At 41.3% G+C, this 14,775-nt stretch overlaps 1 protein-coding gene across 4 annotated transcripts in view; it reads left to right on the forward strand.

Moving 5' to 3' along the window:
* MAP2K5 (mitogen-activated protein kinase kinase 5) overlaps positions 1 to 14,775 on the forward strand; it is a 258,213-nt gene that overhangs the window by 197,245 nt on the left and 46,193 nt on the right. For all 4 annotated transcript variants that reach the window (XM_017518933.2, XM_017518936.2, XM_017518941.2 and 1 more), the window contains 2 exons: positions 1,796 to 1,822; positions 2,134 to 2,166. In XM_017518933.2, coding sequence (XP_017374422.1) covers positions 1,796 to 1,822; positions 2,134 to 2,166 — 60 coding nt within the window. The remainder of the gene's footprint in view (positions 1 to 1,795; positions 1,823 to 2,133; positions 2,167 to 14,775) is intronic.

Here is a 14,775-nt window from a genome sequence, read left to right on the forward strand (position 1 = left end):
GTGGGGAAAGTATCGTGTGTGCTTGAGAAATAAACACGGTAGATATCTCATGTCACAGGAGAGGTTATCTAGGCTTTTCAGTACTTTTTTAAAGGTGGTGTGGCTTGTTAATGAAATTCTTAACCCCTTCAGGGTGGGGGTTACAGCTCCGCCTCCCCTTGTAGTGTAAATCTTTACCTGCAGAATCTTGTCTAGAAGTACTCCTGGACTGGAGGAACCAGAACAAGCAGTAATTCAGGACAACATGAAGCAGGAACTATCAACAGAGACTAAGCCAGTCAACCTGGGACAGAGGTTTCTGAAAGTAGTGATTGGGGAGGAAGTGATGAAAAACTAAGAGGAGCAATGAGTAGGCACCATGTTCATTTGACAAATACGTGGGAAAACACCTTTTAAACCATTCAAGCACTAGGAGGAAGGGTGTGCTGATCAGCCACATGGATGCAGAAGAAATGCATAAACGTAGCAGCACCCCTTGAGATACTCACAGTCTAGGTGACAGGAACCAACATGTCAAAATTGATAGTTTATCAACAGTACCATACCAAGTATAAATGTATGCAAATCCAGGTGTTTTCAACTAACTCTGTGATCATAGGCAGGTGTAATACAGATGCTGGAAGGAAAGCTGCTCGGGAGGAGCCCCAGCACTACCACCGCCTGGCCCTGAGGCCTCAGGCCTGGACCCTGTCCTCTGAGAGACCCAGTTTTCCCATCATAGAGTAAAGATGATCATCTCTGCCAACCTCAGGATGCTTGTGCAGATAAAATGAGTGTGTATCTGGGGAAGAATTTTCTAAAGCACCTTTAAAAACCATGTAAGGGACTATGACTAGTTTCCCTTTATTTTACCAGCTGGTTGGAGCTCATTTATCTCAGAAAACAGTTGACTCATCAGTAATAGTATTTGGTTCCTGAAAAGTTCTCTGTTAGAAAATTCAGTACCTGGGGTTTCATTTTCATTGAGTTTGGAATAACTGTCGGCTTTATTTTTCCTGGATGGGGAAGCATTGAAGTGTTTAGTACTTTAATGACTAAGAGGATGTTTTATTAATTTTTGTGTCACGTTTTAGTAGCTTTCTAAGAAATGTAGTTTATCAGTGTTAAATGTGTGAGCAGCCTGCCTTCAGAATGTTGATCAGAAACGTACTCTTACTGGACTCTGCTTTTATTCCCTAAAAAACAGTGTAAAACTTGCATGAATTTGATTTTCCCAGAGAGCGTGGCTGCCCTGGAAACAGGCTGAAGGAGCTTTGTAAAAGGTGGAGTCGTTACCCCACTCCTAAGTTAGGGGCAAATACTTCAACCACATAATTAAAGTTTTCTTCACAAAATAGGGGATTGTGAACAGACACTGGCAAGAATCCAAAATTCTAATTTCTGACTATGATTTAATTTCAATTTTAAATAAATCGGTTTTTAATTTAAAAAGAGTGAGCTTCATAACATTAGCAATGATTGCAACATTAAGCCCAGTGTTCACAATCTAGCAATATAAAACATTATTTATATCTGAATCGTAAACAGCCTTCTGAAATGGATTATGGTTTTTCTCCCTATTCTAATACAACCTGGAGGGTACTAAAAAGTGTTGTGTGAAATTAACATTCTGCTGACTTTCGCCTATAAATGAGAAGCGAGCTATTAACATTTGTGTATTTTCATTATGTAAATTGTGTTAACACATGCCCACAAATTGCCACCAGCAATGCAATAATTTTCTCTCAGTGATCATAATGTGTCCAAGTGAGTCATTTTGATTATGACATGCTAATTACATATTGCCTTTTTTCAGATTCAGAAAAACCAGGGATCTTTAATGGTAAGCTTTATGAGTTCAGAAAAAAATTCACTTTTCTTTTTCCTGATGGCTGCTTCCTTTGCATGCTTGAATGCCTTGTTTTAAACTTAGCAAATTGCATTTTGAAGAAAATGCAAACCTTTAACTGCCTGTATTAGATTAGGTACCATTAGAAATAATAGAACATCCTGAGCATCAATGTTTTTATAAGAGTTTGCTGTTGTTGATTAATCTTGCTATATTTTATTGCATTAATGATTTTTTCTTTCCACTCCACTGTAAAGATATTGCATAGAGGCTAATACTTTTTCCTCTCTTCTTTTCCATTGCAGCCTCTCCAGCTTCTGCAGTGCATTGTTGATGAGGTGAGGCATCGTCTTATGTGCTTTCACTCCTAAAGTCATTCCTAATGGTGTGGAAAGCTTATATTTTGTTTCCTAATGAAGCACAATGCCCAACATCCTTAGAGCAAGTTGTGTTGTATGGATCTGAGCTGTGTTACGTGAACTGGCCTTGTCCCGAATCCCGCTCTTCTGATTCTGGCCAAGAAACCCTGCAAAAACAGACTGTCCCGCAGGCTGGTCCTCGGGGGTATCAGACGCCCTGAAGACAGAACGCAGTAATATTAATTGACCTTCTCCATGGCCAGATGGGGATGGAGCTGGAAATTTAAATGGTATCATTTTTTTCTTCAACAGATATTTAAAGTCATTCAGAAGGCAAGGGTCAGAGTTGAACATCAAGCATAAGCTGGGTGAAATTTGCCTGCCTTGAGTTATTTACCCAAAGCATATCAGGGTGATAAAAGGGTTCAAAAGCTCTTGGTCAACGGTTCAGCTTTAATTTCCTAATTAGGCATTTTTCTCAGAATATGCCCCTAACATCTTGTGTATTCTAGTAGCTGAAAACCTGTATTCTCACATTTTAATTGAGCTTACCTCTGATCATCCTTATTTATTGAGTTCCACTGTTCCTTTGCCTTCATGGTGCCAATCTACCCGCCTTTCTCTCGTAACCAACTTTGTCTACTTCTTATTCTGACTTTAAATTCCCTTTTTCCATAGATCATCAGTCTTGTAATACACAAGGCTCTCAAGAAACATTAACATTTTCTTTAAAAACTGAGCTTTTTTGCCTACTAGCAATGTTTATTTTTTTACACTTTAATTGTATAATATTTAAAACACTTATAATTAGAGAGGGAAGGCAATAAATGAGTCAGATAGGAAAGTTTGAAAGAAAAAAATTGTAATTCATAATTATTCCTCTCAATTAAACATCTGCATAACCAGTTATGAGATTTGGGAGAAAAAATAAAGATCCTCCTAGGAAAAAAACAAATACACACACATACCACAATAATAGTAAGAGTGGGGCTCCAACGTCCTTAATGGTTACATCAGTCAGTCCATATATCCCACGCAAGCCATAAACCATGTTGATGTAAAAATGAAGGCATCGTCCTGAAACAAATGGAGGCTCCATTATCTCTAATATCAGACAGACCCCCTGGATCTAATAGCTCATCAATATCCTCTGTCATCTTAGGTTCCAAAACATACTATCCCCATCAGAATCCTCCCAGTTTAACTAGTTTTCCTGAGGTCCCCCTCCAGTTTTGCTTGGGGAAGTGCCTGGGGAAACTTGCCTACCCAGCTTCATGCACAGCCTCCTGTGTTTCCTGGGCTCTACCGTTGGTCTGTCAGGCTCCTGGGCATCAGAAGAACATCCAGGTAAAGACATTCCTCACCAATACTATGTGTGTTTCCGGACAGCTCATCTGAAGATTTTCTGCATCAAATAGATGTTTTCATTCCTTATTTAAAGTAGCAGTGATTGCTATTCAATTTTAAATATCTTACTCGTTTAATTTGAGCAAAATCATGAGACTTTTGAAATTACCATAGGGAGATGTTGTATTTAAGGGATGAAGATTGATGAAGTACAATAATATGTAACTTAAATGGCATATGTTTCTTCATAGCATTTCTTCCTTAGTCAAGAGAAAAATGTAACTTCAACATCTATTCCTATTTACTCTAAAACCATCTTCATTGTGGAAACTTGGGAAATGAACATTGCCAAGATGATCTTGGAACTGAGCTGATATTCTACAATAAAAGTATTAGGAAAGGGTTGGCCAAATGACCTGCCTTAGACAAGATGAATTACAGCATCTCGGAGAGGAAGGATTGGTGGGGTCCTGTGCTTACTGCGCTTGTCCTGTATGTCTGTCAGAGTTCTCATTGCTGTCATGCAGTGTTGCTCATAGGGTGGTCCAAGGACTGACTGCATCAGAATTGCCTAAGGCTTTTGTGATAATGCAAATTCCTGGGCTCAGATCAATGAATTAGACTTTCTAGGGATCCAGCCTAGAGTCTACTAGCTTCCCAGGTAACTCTCTGCACATTAAAGTTTGAGAACCACTTCTCAAACTTCCCTAACTGCTTGCTAAGTCTAAGTCTTCCCCTTTAGTTCCCAAAGGGCAGTTAGCTAGCCATCTTCATTTGCATCTGACTTTTGGGCCTTTTATTTGTGAATGAATATGCCCAGTCAAGATTTGAGTTTTTTACTGCTTGGGAGCAGGATTTACCCCATTGTGAAATGGGTATCTGATGCTAGAATACTATTGCCTGTTAGAGAAAAGTCAGATCAAAAAGTACTTCTCCTGAGGGAGCTTAATTCAGACAAGATGGGTATATTGGCATCATGTACAAAATAGCTATTGCAAAGCCCAGTGTAACATATTTTCTTACTGTGTGAATTCAGCTTGACCTCCTGTTGTGGCCGGGCGAAGAGCGAAGATGTAGTAAAACACCACTAAGGTGGGCAAGAGCCAGTCCCGGAGTGGCCAGAGATGAATGTTAGAGCCAGTCTGGGAGTCAGGAGGTGGAATCATGGAACAAAGCCAGTGTTAGCAACCAGATGTCCAAACAGAAGACACCAAAAACTAAACAGGAGTAAGAATCATGACCATGAAACTCAGACCACAGATCAGGAACTGGGAAGGTAGCCAAGGTAACAGGAAAATTGAGCTCCAATCAGAAATCTGGGTGGTCCAATTAAATTTTGGTGGGTGGCGTTTCTCTGAATTTGCGCCGGCTAGCTCAGGTGTAAGTGATAGCTTAAAGACATCATCTGGTGCCTCAGAGTTGCTTCTCAACAGAACATCCCTTAAGGTCCTTATGTAATCAGGTCCTCCCTCAGTCCCTGAATACCTGCATTGTAAAGTGCTTTGGTTCTTGTAAGTGATGTGTGTTTATGTGTACCTGATGCCTTAGCCATCTGATATATTTGGGAGATAAGTTGGCCCCTGTTGTCCAAATAACTGAAATTTATTACTTTAAATTCTGACAGCTATGAGAAAATTTGCATTTTTAGAAAGAAGTGTTTCTAAAATCTATTTGTTTTTGGCAGCCTGTTGGCGGAGTGTGGTGAATATCATTTAACCTTTTCTCAGTGACTTAGGCCCTTGTTCTGAACATGGTACTGAACTTAAACTTTGATGTATTGATACCCTCCAGGGCTGTAAAATTGTATGAGGTTTACCTTGTTCTTTCACTGAATTTTACCAACCATTTTGCCAGAGTATTTGGCATCGACAGTGATATTGGTGGGCCTCTTGAAGTGTATACAGCCATTTGTAGTAACTGTGCTGCTCTGCGTGGTGCTTTTCCTGTACCCTCTTGTGATTGCCACTGTTTTTTGTGGGCACTCCTCATTCTTGTCAGTGACTACCTTTTGTCTCAATAATCTGACCATCTGTCTTCCATCTTTTTTTTTGAGATGGAGTTTTGCTCTTATTGCCCAGGCTGGAGTGCAGTGGCAAGATCTCTGCTCACTGCAACCTCCGTCTCCCAGGTTCAATCGATTCTCCTGTGTCAGCTTCCAAAGTAGCTGGGACTATAGGCACATGCCACCACACCTGGCTAATTTTTTGTGTTATTAATAGAGATGGGGTTTCACTATGTTGGCCAGGCTGGTCTCGAACTCCTGACTTCAAGTGATTCTCTTGCCTTGGCCTCCCAAAGTGCTGGGATTACCTGCGTGAGCCACTGCGCCTGGCCTGTCTTTGATCTTTGCACTCCCGACAGTGACCTTACCAAAACTAAAAGGTACCATCTGAAATCATATACTACCCATATATGTACTACCCAAGGTGGTATATATAGTCAAATACGGTGGTTCACGCTTGCAATCCCAGCACTTAGGGAGGCCATGGCAGAAGGATTCAAGACCAGCGTGAGGCAACACAGCAAGACCTCGTCTCCAAAAAATAAAAAAATTAGCCAGACATGGTGGCATGCACCTGTGGTTCTAACTACTGGGGAAGCTGAGGTAGGAGAATCACTTGAGCCCAGAAGGTTGAGGCTACTTCGGTGAGCCATGATGGTATCGCTGCACTCTAGCGTGAGTGACCGTGAGATCCTACCTCAAAATAAATAAATAAATACATACATACATACATAAATCACGAATTATAATCACAAAGAATAAAGTACTTAGGAATAAATCTAACAAAAGAAAGTTTTGTACACCAAAAACTACAAAGCATCACTGAAATAAATGGAAAGACCAGGCACGGTGGCTCACACCTGTAATCCCAGCACTTTGGGAGGCCAAGGCAGATGGATCATGTGAGATCAGGAGTTTGAGACCAGCCTGGCCAAAACAGCGAAACCCTGTCTCTATTAAAATTACAAAAATTAGCCAGGCAGGGTGGTGGACACCTGTAATCCCTGCTACTCGGGAGGCTGAGGCAGGAAAATCACTTGAACCCAGGAGGCAGAGGTTACAGTGAGCAGAGATCACGCCACCACATTCTAGCGTGGGCGACAGAACAAGACTCCCTCTGAAAAACAAAAGAATTGGAAAGACATTTTATGTTCATGAAGTGAGACTTAGTATCATTACGATGAAAGTACTCTCAAAATTGATCTCCAGACTCAGTGTAATTCGTATTAAAACTCCAGTAGGCTTTTTTGCAGAAATGGATAAACTAATCCTAAAATTCCTATGGAAATGCAGGGGACTCAGAATAGCCAAAACAATCATTGAAGGAAAAATAAAACAGTGTTGCAGATTTTACACTTTCTGATTTCAAAACTTATTGCAGAATTACACTGATCAAGGTAGTATGGTAGTGGTATAGGATAGACATATGGAATAGAATTCAGAGTCCAGAAATTAACCCATATATGCATGGTCAATTGTTTTCTAATAAGGATGCCAAGACCATTCTGTGGCAAAAGAATCGTCTTTTCAACAAATGGTGCTGGGACCACTGGATATCCATATGCAAGAATGAATTTGGACCTTTACCTTGCATCATACACAAAAATTAAAAGTAAATCAAAGACTTAAATATAAGAGTAAAAACTGTGAAACTCTCAAAAGGAAACATAGATGTAAATCTCCGTGACCTTAGTTTAGCAATGGTTTCTTAGCTATGACATCAAGCGCATATGCAAACAAAACAAAAGGTGGGCTTTTTCAAAATTTAAAACTTTTGTGTGTCAAAGGACACTATCAAGACAGTGAAAAGACAATCCACAGAATGGAGAAAATATTTGCAAATCATGTATGTGATAAAGGCCTGCTATTCAGAATACATAAAGAACTCTTATAGCTCACTGATAAAAAGACAAATAGCCGAATTTTAAAATGGGGAGAGGATTTAAATATATGTTTCTCTGAAGAAGATATACAAGTGGTCGATAAGCATATGAAAATATGCTCAACAATTAATTAAGGAAATGTAGATCAACACCAGAATGAGAGACTACTTCATGCCCACTAGGATGGCTGTAATTAAAAAAAAAGAAAAAGAAAAAACCAGGAAATAAGTGGTGACAAGAATGTAGGGAAATTGGAACCCACATAAGTTGCTCGTGGGAATGTAAAATGGTTCCACAGTTGCTGTGGAATACAGTTCGACCATTCATCAAAAAGCTAAACATAGAACAATTATATGACCCAGCAATTCCCCTCCTAAAGTATGGAAAACATATGTCCACATAGAAACATACATGAACGTTCATAGCAGCATTATTCATAATAACCCAAACGTAGACAGAATCCAAAAGTTCACATTGGACTATTATTCAGCCATAAATAGGAATGAAGTACTGATAAATACTGCAATATGGATGTACCTTGAAAACATGCTAAATGAAAGAAACCAGACACAAAAAGCCACATAGTCTATGAAATGTCCACGATAGGGAAGCCCATAGAGACAGGAAGCTGATGAGTTAGTGATTGATTGCCAGGGACTGGGGGCAGAAGGGAATTGAGAATGACTGTCAAAGGTGCAAGGTTTTTTTCTGTTTTTTTTAGGGTACTAGAAATATTTTGCAACTGGGTTGTTACTTTAAAAGAGTAAATTGTATTTTTTGTGAATTGTATTTAAAATTTAAATGTCAAAGAGAAATAGAAAGCAGAGACTTTCTCTGTGATGGCCTCTGTGTTTAGCTTCTCAGCTGGATAGGATGGGCTTCAGCAGAAGAAAAGAGAAGACACACTTCAACCACATTCCATGTTGTAGAAGACTACCGCAGCTAGAAAAATTTGTGTTTTTATTTACTTCAGGGAACATTTACTGAGCTCCTGCTTGGGCCGTGATCTCTACGAAGTCCTGGGATAAAATTCCTGTGCTAGATGACTTCATAATCTAGTGAAAGACAAACTCATGAACTAGATTTGATTCATTATGTTAAAAACTATAATAAAGCTATGTAAACAGCGCTGTGCAAGGTTGGAAGGTATGGGAAGGTAACAAAGCATGAGAGAAGAGGTGATATTCGAGCTGGGCTTTAGAAATACCTTGATATGCACAAAATGAAAATGGGGAGGTTGTCCCAGCAGAGGGAGGAACACAACCGTAGGTGTCTAAGTGTGAGGTGGCTTTCAAGACTAATGGTTGGCCCACAGTGAAGCTAGAAAAAAATACAGGAAGCACCTCAAATACTGTACCAAGAAGCTTAGATGTTACCCTGTAGCCAAGAGAGATGCTTGGAAGGTTTGACATGTTGAGATCTGTGGTATTTTTTCTAAGACAGTTCTGTTGAGGTGAGCAGTAGGAGAAATGAGACTGAGGGAGAAGTTAGAAGCTATTCATTCATTCATTCATTCATTCAGAGTCTTGCACTGTCACCCAGGCTAGAGTGTGCAGTGGCATGATCTTGGCTTACTGCAACCTCTGCCTCCCAGGTTCATGCCATCCTCCCACCTCAGACTCCTGAGTAGCTAGGATTACAGGTGTGCACACCACCTCCGGCTAATTTTTTTTTTTTTTTTTTTTTTTATTTTTAGTAGAAACAGGGTTTCACCATGTTGGCCAGGCTGGTCTCGAACGCCTGACCTCATATGATCTGCCCACCTCAGCCTCCCAAAGTGCTGGGATTACAGGTGTGAACCAACCGCACCTGGCATTTAGAAGCTTTTTAATAATGTGGTTGTAAAGCAGGCTCTCCCTCATTTTTCTCTTCCTTTTCCCAGTCCTCCATTGTCTCATCCCCTTTTGTTCAGTGTCACCCTCTTCTAGAACAGAAATGTTAGCTGCCTCTTAGTCTGCCTGACTGGCATGGGTAGAAGTCTAGGCGTGTGATTAACCTCCATCCCCTCACAGAGCATCCGGGCTGGGCCGGCATCAAACAGTGCCTCCTTCCACCGCTGGTAATCTTCACTAGCATTTCTAGAAAGCATCAGGGGAGCCACATCCAAGTGAAGAGTCCATGTGAGGCCTCTTGTGAGTCCAGGTGTTTGGTGGGGTAGATGGTTGTCCCTATTCATAATGATTCTTATTAGTACCACCATAATGGCGTGCATATGCCAGTCAGGCAGATAAGTAAATAGCAGAGGCTCTCTTATGTCTTCATTAAGTTTTACGGTTAAATAGAGTCATAAGAACTTGCAGAAGACATAGACTTTTATAAGTGGGATTTTTGTAATGATGAGCTATTAAATTCATGGGTTTTTGCCAAGAAAGTCTGTTCCCATCTTAAGCAAATCCACGTTAGTCCTTCTCATCCTGAGAGATCCCAGGCCAGGCCCCACAGCAAGGATGCCCCCACTTGTTTTGCTCATGACTCAGCTGGCCAGCCTCTTTCATTGTCATCCTCACTGTGGCATTCCTGTTGACCCCCATTTTTCAGCTACACACCTAATGGAGAAAGCCAGCATCTCTCCGCCACACTAGGGCACAAAGGCTCTCTTCCTAGAGCTGTGGCTTGCCACAGTCCTCCCTGTCTGTTGGCCCAGAACCCTGGCATTGTTACAGTATTCTTAGGAGGGACACTATGTTTTGAGTATCATGCGCATTCCAAATGAACTCTAGGATAAACCACCTGTTCCTGATTGAAGGAGTCTGCCCTTATATGGCAGTATTTTCTCTCTCTCTCTCTCACCCTCTTCTTTTTCTTTCTTTTGAGATGAAGTTTTGCTCTTGTTGCCCAGGCTGGAGTGCAGTGGCGCGATCTTGGCTCACTGCGACCTCTGCCTCCCAGGTTCAGGCGATTCTCGTGCTGAGTAGCTGGGATTACAGGCACATGCCATCATGCCTGGCTAATTTTTGTATGTTTAGTAGAGATGGGGTTTTATCATATCGGTCAGGCTGGTCTCAAATTCCTGACCTCAGGTGATCCACTCGCCTGGCCTCCCGCAGTGCTGGGATTACAGGTGTGAGACACCGCACCCGGCCTTCTCACCCTTTTCTTATGCTGCTTTCTTTGATCAAGAATAGGAAGAAAGAAATAAGATACGCTTAAGTTTTGAATACATTTGTGCCTTGTGGAATGTGAAAGTTGTGTTTTTCCCAGCTTCACTGAGGTACAATGAACAAATAGAAAGTATATATATTTAAGGTGTACAATGTGATGTTTTGATAAACATATACTACCACAATCAAGCTACTATATCCAACCCCACACCCAGTTACTGTGTGTGTGTGTGTGTGTGTGTGTGTGTGTATGGTGATAACCTTATGATCTCCTTTGGCAAATTTTAAATATATAATATAGCATTATTAACTATAATCACCATGCTATATTTATCTTATAAAAGTAAGTTCGTACCCTTTGACTAACACCTCCCCATTTCCCCCAGCCTCCAAGCCCCTGGTAACCACTCTTCTGCTTTGCTACTATGAGTTCAGCTATTTTAGATTCCACATATTAAATGAGATCATGCAGTTTTTGTCTTTCTGTGTCTGACTTACTTGACTTATATTCAGGTGTCTGAACCATCAGGTTCTTATGCTGTTGCAAATGACAGGATTTCCTTTTTGAAGGCTGAATAAGATTCCATTTTGATGTGTATGGGTGTGTGTCTGCACACCACATTTTCTTTATTCATCTGTTGACTCATCCTTTGGTTGTTTTCATATCTTGGCTATTGTGAATAATGCTGCAGTGAACATGGCAGTGCAGATATCTCTTCAGGATAGTGATTTTATTTCCTTTAGATATATACCCAGAGGTTGGATTGCTGAATCATAGTGTAGTTCTATTTTTAGTTTTTGGAGGAACATCCCCCATGCCGTTTTCCATAATGGCTGTACCAATTTACATTCCCGTGAATAGTGTATAAGGGTTCCCTTTTCTCCACATCCTTACCATCCCTAATTGCCTTTTGACTTTTTTATAATAGCCATCCTAACAAAATGTGAGGTGACATTTCACTGTGGTTTTTATTTACATAAATAATAGTATTTCTAAAAGACATTTTTAAATCAGATTATATCTTCCCATTGATACAGTAGTTGATTTTCACACATTTCTAAAAGCCCTGGATGTCTTTATGTTGCTCAAAAACCCAACCTATAAAATAGATGAACATGAAGCTATTTTGGCTTGGTCAGAGGATGAGAGTTTTAGATCTCCACGCCCTTTCCCACAGCACCTGCAGAAAAGAAATGAGAGTTCCATAGATTATGGTTTGAAAACCACTGATGATAGCCCAAACAGTCATTCTGTAAACCTGTGTTAATCCCAGAGCTAGGTACTGGGGATGGAGAATGAATAAGATGCTCTTGCCTCTGTTAAAGAGCGGCTACTCTAGTCAGGGAGGCAGACAAGTAACAGTCATATATACAGATCACTGAACTGCAGGTAGTGTAAGTGGTATGAGACTTGATGGCCCGGGCTCTCAGAGGACCACAATGACCATCATTTTCACCACTCACATAGACGGGTATTTATAATATGTTATTTAATCATGTTTGTAGCCATGTAAATTCTATCATTAAAGTGTGGACAAGGTGCTGGGGAAACACCTGAGGAGAGAACTCAGGGGTGGAGATAGGGGCTACCAGGGAAGCTCTGCAGAGGAAAGGAGGCAGAAGGATAGCCAGCAAGAGTTAGCTTTGGAGATCTCTGAGGCCCCTGCAGGGGGTTCGGTATGGCAGGGGTGCTTGGGCAAGTATTATGAGATGAACCAAGGGCCACATTTTGAAGAATCTTTATATCCCATGCTTAGAGATATTTGTGCCGGAGGGAGGATGGGGAGACTGAAAGAGTTTTAAGCAAGGGATCAACATAGCCAGATTTGTGTTTTAGAAAAATCACTGTGGCAGGGCTATGGAAGATGGATTGGAAAGGACATTGAAGTTGTAGCTCTGATCAGAAATTGGAGGGGTTTAATCAGGACAGCCTTAGCATGTTTGAAGGGCATTTAGGAGATAGAACTAACTGCATTTGGTGAGTAACTGGATATAATGGAGGGTAGGGCGATAGGGTCAGGGATGAAGTACAGGGTTTGGGCAGTCAGGTGCGTGGTGGTACCCTCCTGAGATGGGGCACGCTGAAAGAGAGGCATGTTCAAGGGATGATTCTGTTCATGGGAGATCACCAAGCACCTCATTCAAAACCATATTCATTCCTGTTCCAGATCCAATTATGAGTTTGACCACTAGATTCTTAAGTTCCCAGACTTTTTATTTCTTTGTTTGTTTTTGTTTTGTTTTGTTTTGTTTTTTGAGTCTTGCACTGTCACCTGGGCTGGAGTGCAGTGGCGTGATCTCAGCTGACTGCATCCTCTGCCTCCCGGGTTCAAGCGATTCTCCTGCCTCAGCCTCCCAAGTAGCTAGGATTACAGGCATCCACCACCACATCCAGCTATTTTATTTATGTATGTATTTATTTTTTGTATTTTTAGTAGAGATAGGATTTTACCATGTTAGCCAGGCTGGTCTCAAACCCCTGACCTCGTGATCCACCTGTCTCAGCCTCCCAAAGTGCATTACAGGTGTTAGCCACTGTGCCCAGCCTAAATTTTTAATTTCTTTTTTTTTTTTTTTGAGACGGAGTTTCGCTCATGTTACCCAGGCTGGAGTGCAATGGCGCGATCTCAGCTCACCGCAACCTCCGCCTCCTGGGTTCAGGCAATTCTCCTGCCTCAGCCTCCTGAGTAGCTGGGATTACAGGCACGTGCCACCATGCCCAGCTAATTTTTTGTAGTTTTTTAGTAGAGACGGGGTTTCACCATGTTGACCAGGATGGTCTCGATCTCTTGACCTCGTGATCCACCCGCCTCGGCCTCCCAAAGTGCTGGGATTACAGGCTTGAGCCACCGCGCCCGGCCCTAAATTTTTAATTTCTATCTTTCTAGTACTGCACCTAACATCCTGTAGGCTCTTGTGAATATTCATGAAATGACATTTATGCATCAATCTCAACACCTGTTTTTTTCAAGACTTCAGAAATACACATCCAAAAAGTGACAGAGAATATATGATGAGGAGGTGTTTAGCTAATAGATATGGTCCTTGACCAGAATTCAGAAGTCTAAGCCTTAACCTTTATGGTTTACAGTGTTTCCCCATGTCACATGCTTTCCCCACAAACTCCATTTTACCAACAAGGAAACTGACTGACAATCAAAGGGAAGGCTCCTTCTGTTATACTGGCATGGATTCGTTGAAAGCAAAAGTGACCACTGAACATTTTGGCATCAAAGAAAGAGGTTTTTTATAAAGCTATGAAAGAAGACAACTTAGTATTGTAGACATGCTCAAAGGGCATAGGTATTCTGCAGCACAGTTCAGTTTTGCTGTTTATATGAATGACCCCATATGTTTCAGTTAATTGAATTCTATTCGGTGTACTCTGTTTAATTTGGCAGTGAGGAGCATGACTCCTTTTAGAAAGTTTGCTGTTGAAATACAGTAAGTTTGGCTCTTAAACGTGTTATCTTAAAAAAATTCATTCATGATGTAGAATCACTCATTCCTAGGCAGGTTGCCTGAGAAGCCACTGGGCTATGAAAATGGCCAGTGCTGGGGGTAAGAATGATTGCCTAATAGTACCTCTCTGAAATTCAAAAGCAGGATTAGGTCAGGCGCTGTGGCTCATACCTGTAATCCTAGCACTTTGGGAGGCCAAGGCAGGCAGATCGCTTGAGCTCAGGAGTTCCAGACCAAGCTGGGCAACATGGTGAGACCCCCCCCCATTTCTACAAAAAATACAAAGATTAGCCAGGCATGGTGGCACGTGCCTGTATTCCCAGCTACTCGGGAGGCTGAGTTGGGAGAATTGCTTGAACCTGGGAGGCAGAAGTTACAGTGAGCCAAGATCACGCTACTGCACTCTAGCCTAGATGACAGAGCAAGACTCTGTCTAGAAAAAAAAAAAAAGTGGGATTAACCAACTTCAGAGGAAATAATATGTACTCATCTTTACCTGAAAGACTTTGCCATGACTTTGGCTTCTGAAGTTAGCAAGAAGTAAAAGGAACACCACTCCCTCCTATTCCCAGAATCCCAAGGATGGCATGGCCTATTCCTGTCACAGCACATAACTGCAGGTGGCTAAAGGGAGACAGGACCTGCAAACCCACAGTGTCTAACCACAGTGACTAGCTCTAACCACTCCCACAAACAGGTTTCTGTGATGTGGAATTTCATGGTGCTTGCAGCTTATATTAGTTAATGACTAAGGCTTCAGAAACTCAGTAAGTTATTACAAGTATATACACAC

The sequence above is a fragment of the Cebus imitator genome, unplaced genomic scaffold, assembly GCF_001604975.1.
Source record: "Cebus imitator isolate Cc_AM_T3 unplaced genomic scaffold, Cebus_imitator-1.0 Scaffold715, whole genome shotgun sequence".
Taxonomy (NCBI): Eukaryota; Metazoa; Chordata; class Mammalia; order Primates; family Cebidae; genus Cebus; species Cebus imitator.